The sequence below is a fragment of the Centrocercus urophasianus genome, unplaced genomic scaffold, assembly GCF_019232065.1.
Source record: "Centrocercus urophasianus isolate 14NV4802_14NV808 unplaced genomic scaffold, USGS_Curo_1.0 seq_10, whole genome shotgun sequence".
Classification (NCBI taxonomy): Eukaryota; Metazoa; Chordata; class Aves; order Galliformes; family Phasianidae; genus Centrocercus; species Centrocercus urophasianus.
Genome location: NW_024884142.1, coordinates 47,643,501 through 47,651,114, shown reverse-complemented (window position 1 = coordinate 47,651,114; position 7,614 = coordinate 47,643,501). Strand labels below are relative to the sequence as shown.

At 36.7% G+C, this 7,614-nt stretch overlaps 1 protein-coding gene across 1 annotated transcript; it reads left to right on the top strand.

The window, feature by feature from the left end:
• Positions 1-2,766: 2,766 nt before the first annotated feature.
• Positions 2,767-5,720, top strand: TAAR2 (trace amine associated receptor 2). The gene is made up of 2 exons (XM_042815381.1): positions 2,767-2,771; positions 4,685-5,720. The coding sequence occupies exons 1-2, from the start codon at positions 2,767-2,769 to the stop codon at positions 5,718-5,720; spliced, it is 1,041 nt and encodes a 346-aa protein (XP_042671315.1).
• Positions 5,721-7,614: the final 1,894 nt, after the last annotated feature.

The window sequence follows — 7,614 nt, the reverse complement described above, 5'->3', positions numbered from 1 at the left end:
CCTGTGAATGGCAACCAGATTTGGCCCAATGCACAGTGGTCCCACCTCCAGCTGAGCCTCATGGCCTGCCCCTTGGTCACCAGAAGTGGCACAGGGAAAAAAGATGAGCACTGGCTATCCAAGCAGAACCCTTCCAGAAACCTCACAATGCAAGTATCACTCCAAAATGGAGCATTCTTACCAGCTGGATGAAAAAGTGTATTAGTGCAGTTCTCAAACAGAAAAAAATAAGCTCTCAAACTGTGTAAATTCCACAGAGTGTATGGCTTTCCCTAGATCATTAACTCATCCAGGCTGGACACAATGTACTCTCTTGTACATTTCATAAATACTCATTCAACACAGATGAGAAGAACATAAATGCTACATACAGTCAAATACAAGATACTTAGTGTTCCACAAAAGGCTTTTTCTTGAACATTTTTTTCTGATCATCTTAGTTATCTACAGTCTTCAGTGTAACTGCATCATCCAGTGACCTAATACAGAAAAAGACTATGCCTAGCTCTAATCTCCTTTTTGAGTAAGTTTTTTTTCCACTAGGCATGGCCCAAATTTGATAAACATCTGTGATGTGAAATGACTGACTTGGTAGTCAGTCTAATGGGATACAGTGCCAAGACTGTACTCAAGTCAAGGCAGACAATATATACTACTATCTACCAAGTCAGATAGCAGTATATATTGTCTGCCTACTGCTATCTGACTAGGTAGATAGTAGTATATATTGTCTGCCTTGACTTGAGTACAGTCTTACAGCACTGTATCCCATTAGTTCTTCTATATAAATACAAGCTGCTGAGATATGGACTGGATAAACATAGTTGATTGAAAGAACAGATTGAATATTGAGAGAATGGCCAAGGGGTTGGATGGTGATCAGTGGCTCAAAGTCTAAGCAGGAGTCAGTGTTTGTTTCACATGTTCATTAGTGATCTGGATTAGGGAGTTCTCTCAGCAAGTTCACAAATGATACCAAATTGTGAAGAGTGGCTGATAGAAGAGGGGTAATGTTGCAACCCAGAGTGGCACCTGGAGTACTGGGTCCATTTCTCTAATCCTCTGTACAAGAAAGGCATGAACAAAGTGAATACAGTCCAATGAAGGGTCACGATGATTAAGGAACTGGAAAATGAGACAATGAGCACAAACTGAAACACAGTGTGTTCCATCTGAACATCAGGAAACACCTTTTAACTGTGAGGGTGACCAAGAAAAGACACGTTGTCCAGAAGATTGTGGAGAATATTTATTATAAATATCTTAATGCCTGGAGATATATAAAGGCCATTTAAGCACAGCTCTGGTCAACCATCTCTAGATAGCACTGCTTGAGCAGGACAGCTGGACATGGTGACCTTCAGAAGTTCCTTCCAATGTCAATTATTCTGGGATCCTGTTATTTTATGAAATTTAATTCCTATCATACTTACTAAGTCTTGCATAGTGTTATTTAGCCTCGTTAAATGAATTATTTCCAACTAAATTCAATTTCCTTCTTTTCCTTTAAGTTTGTTTAAAACATTTTTTGTTCTTCATGATCTTCATAACCTTCACTTTAAATCAAATGTTGTGCTTAGATAATTGAAAATATTTGTGTGATGCATGCACTAGCCTTTGTAAAACAAATTAATTTCCTAAGAGATCAGATTTGCAAGCAACTTAGGCAATCAGAACTCCATAACCCACTCTAGATATATGGACTTTTTATTTCTCATAGATATAAGAGAAGTTATTCTCCTTAAGCATCAAGTAGCCACGGCATACTAACTAAAAGATATACATAAGTTAAGGAGAGAGAACTGAAAAACAGAGTGTACCTTATACTCTGTACTTTCTCAGTGACCAACAGGAGAAAGCAGTCATTTGAGAAAATTTGAGATGATATTTTATGCTTCTTTGTTGTGATTTCCACTTCACTGAAGTCATCTCAGGGTAATAAGAGAGGTCCGTCTTCACAGTGCTTTACTGGAACCAGTCAATATTTCAGAGCATCAAGGAAATAACAAAGTGCAAGATGAAGCAAAATGTAGGCAAGAATTAGATTGTGCTATCAATGAAAATCATGGCTACACCATTTTCTCTCCAAACTGCCAGTGCTGTGCTGCAGTATCTGGTATGATTAGTTCTCAAGGACAGCTTCCAAGATCCATTCAGCAACCTTCCTTCAACCCAGTTAAACAGATTCTTTCATAAAGGTTTCAGTTCCTGTAAATTTATTAGTTGTTGTTAAACATCTCATTTCTGAAATATATCAAACTGTTCCCCCATTGCAGTCTGCTGCACCGTGCTGAAAAGAGAACCACTAGTGAGGTGCATGGAACACTGCTTCCTGAAGGTAATGGTTTTTGAAGCATAGCCTCCTGTAACAGTAATTTGTTGGAAATCTAATATAATTTGGTCTGCATAGATTTCTGCAGATTTATATTTTAGTGACTCTTTTAACAAAAGATCAACTGTGTGAAGCTTGCCTATTTCTCAATTACTTAAAAAACGGTTTCTAGGTATGCTTGTCACAAAAATACTGTCAGATCTCAAAAATAAAATATTTCTACTGTACACAATGAAAAAAAAATATTATTTTATTATTATTTTATTTTGGAGTTAATAAATGATTCTGTTTTGTATTTGCATTTTATTGCCAGCAGAAAGTTCCCCCATTTATTTGTCTTTTGAAACAACTGTCAAAAAGGTAAACTCCATTAAATGCTCTAACATTTCCCGTAGTTAATTTTAAAGCCAGTGTTCATTTTCTGCCCCCTTTTCATGACGTACTTTATTAATCAATAAGAATCCATCCTCCATATGCTGAATAACAACAATTAGCACTTGGGCTTGTAATGAATCTTCCATACATCCATACAAGCTTCAGCCTCAACATCTAAATATCCACCTCTAACCTCAGAAGACTCAATTTATTCATATAAGTAGAGAATTAATTTTTGTCTTTTCTTGTAAGAAAATAAATACTTCTTTTGTTGGGTTTTATTTCTTTTTAAATGGGAAGCTGTCCAATAACAGATGATAAATTGTTCTAAAATAACACTTCTTTTTATACATCTTTATTATTTGCTAAAGTATAGGGAAGTTCCTCTGTACCTTGTACAAAAGCTACTGCTACAACTAGCATGAGAGACAGTGCTGTTTCCACTCATTAAGTTACAAGATGATAATCTTAAATTTATTACATATTTTGTTCCTAAGTTTCATTAGAAATAGTAATTATTTAAAATTGAAAGTTAAGGAGCACTTTCTAATACTGTAGATGAAAAAACATTACAACTTCCTTTCATCTTAAATTTAGTATCATTATTTAAAGACTAATTTTAATAAGGCTTATATTTACCTTAACTCACCAAAGCAGCTCAGTAATGCATGAGGGTAAATGAATGGAGAAAAGAGAAATAATGGTCTTGGGATTTCAGACACTTCGCTATGTTTATCTCCTGTTGATGTCAATCCCTGAATTATACAAATATTTTTAACTTAAAAACTCCTGGGAATTAAGTATTAAGCCATAAAAGAAAAATGATTTCCCACATTTCACTAAACTGAACCGTGGTATAAAGATGGTCTGCCTTTTACAGGCATTGCAACACCACAGAACAATAACAAAACAAGAAAATACCTACTAAAGAATCTACTGATGATACTAAAACAGATTCAGGTAGTGTTAGTCTATAAAACAGATGACTATTTAAATATTTTGGTGCTCTCTTTCTGCATTTTCTTCATTTCAGGGTGATGCCCATTGGAAAATTCAGTGGACTAAAATGCTTCTCAAGTTATTTCTGATAGGGTTAAATTGATGTGGAGAAGAGTATCTCTTTTTGCTTCTATTTCTAAATTTCTTCTGAGTCTAAGAGAAGAATTAGATGGGGAAGAAAAGGGTGTGGTTCTCTGCAGAAGAAAGGGAATTTTTTGACTCTTGAAAATAGTCACAAGTGTATTCATATGTATTTATTACAGCTGGACCACAGCTTATTTCAGGAAACAAGGCAAGGCTGAACCCTTCCAGATACTGAAACTATAATAACTCAAAACAAGCACTAAAACTGATTTCAATCAGATGTATTCATTGTTAATACTTTATAATCCACAAAAGGTGAGTTTAGAATGATTAATAATTTGAAAAGGGGGAGCTGGCAGCTGAATTTTGACTTACAAAATGAGCATTAGAATATAACCCACTAACTGAAATCTCTAGGAAAGTTGATGTGATGACATGTTTCTCCTTTAGAAAATATTAGTGTTCTAGGATTGAAGAGACAAAAAAATCCTGTAGAGTATTTGGAAACTGAAGTGAGCCTGGGTCTCTCTGTCTACGCATCTTTTTCTTCTAATGCTTTAGAATGAGTGATATTGACATCTATTTGAAAGACAAAATATTTTACAAAGTAATCTAGATACAAAAGAATGCATAAAATACTTTTGATGCTGTATTATAGTTCAGTTAATTTAGAAGATAATTAAGCTTGCTTTCAACCGCTTTTTTATACATTATTTGCAATAATTAAGCCAAGAGAAAGTTTGTCTCTGAATTATTGCATTTCCCTCTGTAATTTATTCATGCTCTTGTCTAATTTTTTCTTGTCTTCTCATGTTAGGACATGGAACCTTTTGGAAATTTGTGAAAATTATATCTACTTACGGAACTTCATACCCAGTAGAAAAATTGATAAAGGATTATTATATTTTCCATGAACACCTCAAGAGATTTTACTGACTGCTTTGAGTTTGGAAATAGGTCCTGTTCTGACAGCTCTAGGTCACTGAGAGTACGAGGGGTATTGTATTTCTCCATAACTGCAGCCTTCCTTCTCACTGTCTCAGGGAATACGGCCATAATTTTTTCCATCTTCTATTTCAAACAGCTTCATTCTCCAACCAATTTTCTCATCTTATCCATGGCTGTCACAGATTTCCTGTTGGGCTTTGCCATTATGCCCTACAGCATGGTGAGATCTGTGGAGAACTGCTGGTATTTTGGGATGATGTTCTGCAAAATTCATTACAGTTTTGACCTGATGCTCTGCTTGGTTTCCATTTTTCATCTTTGTTCCATTGCAGTGGATCGTTTTTATGCAATCTGCCACCCTCTCCATTATGCCAGCACAATGACTATGGCTGCCATAAAACAAATAACAGCAGTGTGTTGGTCAGTGCCAGCTGCATTTGCTTTTGGTGTTGTTTTCTCAGAAGCTTATGCTTCTGGAATTGAGGGCTATGAAAGTTTGGTCAAATGCTCAAGCTTGTGCCCTATTATGTTCAACAAAGCGTGGGGGATTGTTTTATTTACAGTTGGTCTTTTTGCTCCTGCTTGTATTATGTTAGGGATCTACATTAAAATTTTCGTAGTCTCCCAAAAGCACATACGTGTGTTGAGCCAGACACACAAGCACAGAAAAAGTGGTATGAAAAATGGACTTCCTAAGAGTAAAGACAAGAAAGCTGCCAAGACTTTGAGTGTAGTTATGTTGGCTTTCTTTGTATGCTGGTTTCCTTGCTTTTTTGCGGTCCTACTTGATCCATTTTTAAATTTCTCTATTCCTTCCCCTTTGTTTGATGCTCTAAACTGGTTTGGTTACTTAAATTCTACCTGTAATCCATTAATATATGGCTTTTTCTACCCATGGTTTCGGAAAGCTTTTAAATATATTGTAACAGGCAAAATATTTAACTCCCAGCTTCGTACAACAAAACTTTCATCTGAAGATTAGTCACTGTAGTACATTGTACATTCTACAACTGACACCAGTTCTAAAGGTGAGGATTAAACAACGGATTACTTGGTGTTCATAATTCAGTAAATTATCTGAAATGTACAATATGAATCTCACAATTCAGTTCTGTAGAATTATCAAATATTCCCTTAATAAAATCAGACACTTTATATTTTGGTATTTTGTTGCCACCTGTGCTGATTCTTACTGCCTTGATTCTGTTTGAGAAGTTAAATTTTTCTAGAATCTCTGCATGAGCTATTTCGGAAGTATACAGTCTATAAACACAATATTTCATCTAATTCTGCATGCATGCAGCAAGTCTTTCTTAATCAATAATCAATCATCAATAATTTCCTAAGCTGAATACATCCCAAACCAGTATGGTGATAGTATTTCCAACCTTTTGTCTAAAGGTTGACTAAGGCATTAATGTATAGATGTATATTATCTGCTGTAATTCCCAGTGTATAGAATTTCAGTGTAATTTTGGCTTGAAGTTGCTCTTTTCCTTTGAAATCAGCAGAATCAGATTTGCAGCATTTACCCCCCATATGCACAGTGCACAGGAATGAGAGTTCTACTCACATTTTATGTACATCCCTGTGCTTTCTCAGCTTCCACGTCAGGCTCCAGGTGCTACAGAATATTCCAACCACGAACTCTCCCAAGATTCACTCCAGCAAACCCGAACATGGAACTGAAGCCTCTAGCTGTGGCTCTGTGGTGGTGCAGACTCACCATACCACTCTACAAGCTCAGTGTAAGCCACCATTGTGCTTTTGCCTTTCAAGTGTGGTGAGTTTAGATGAACAGGCACTCCCTGACCATGCCTGAAACTCAAGCTCCTTGTAGCCTGGCCTGAAAGGCACTAGGAATGTACAGTCTGAGAGTACCAGAAATCTACAGGAGAAGATTCCAAGATTGCCTCACCTGAATTGTAGCCAGAAATTGAAAGATTTTTGATTAAAGTTAATTATCTCAAGATCTTATAAATACTGCCCTAAGTGAAGAACCCCTTGAGCTCTTGACCACTGCCTATTGCCCTTTATATTCCCTTCAGTTGGGATGCCTTTCAGGGTAGACTTCTTGAGGTGCACTGTTGATCAGCATTGAAAATGAGAAATCTTTTGCAGATGGACCCTGTTGTCCACTAAGAGCTGATGAAAGGGAAAATGATTAGCTTACCAGATAGGAAGGCCCTTGGGCATGAAACTGAACTCAGAAATCTCTCTTTGGAAATACCCTGTTTGTAAGTTTCATGTGAGCCTTGCTATACTTAAAGATGCAGGACTTTCTGCCTCTCCTTTGGAGATTAATCCCTTGAAATTTGCAGTGCTTGAAGGGATATGTAGCATCCTCAGTGTGCTGCTGTCAACAGGGAGGGTTTCATGACAGATGATAGGGGAGACTACAGAGGCGGTGTCACAACCAGATGTCCCAGGCCATGCCTGCATATCATTCAATGTGGCTGCTTTAGAGGAACTTCTGTGCCATCAGATCAGTCAGTCTCTATGTGAAAATAAGAATGAGCATCTGCAGACAGCACAGGTGGAAGTCCATGAAGGGTTTGTGTTGAAAACTAGTCACGTATCCTTTAAAAGGATCTTCACAATGTTTGCTGTCATAAGTGATCACCACTGTACTCAACTACTGGGCAAGCATGTGTTAATTCCTCCTGCTACTTCAACAGGACTGTGTTCATGGTAGGTATCCAATTAAGTTTGTGGTTCTGCATTAAAGCATTTCTGAAAATTTTTTCTATATACCTAGCTGTTGACACATGATGCTGTCAAAGACATTTTAAGTAATAATTTCAGGATTTCTTTAACAAACTATGTAAACTGTTCACAGTCAGCCCAATATATTACACCTACATCTCTTCTACTGC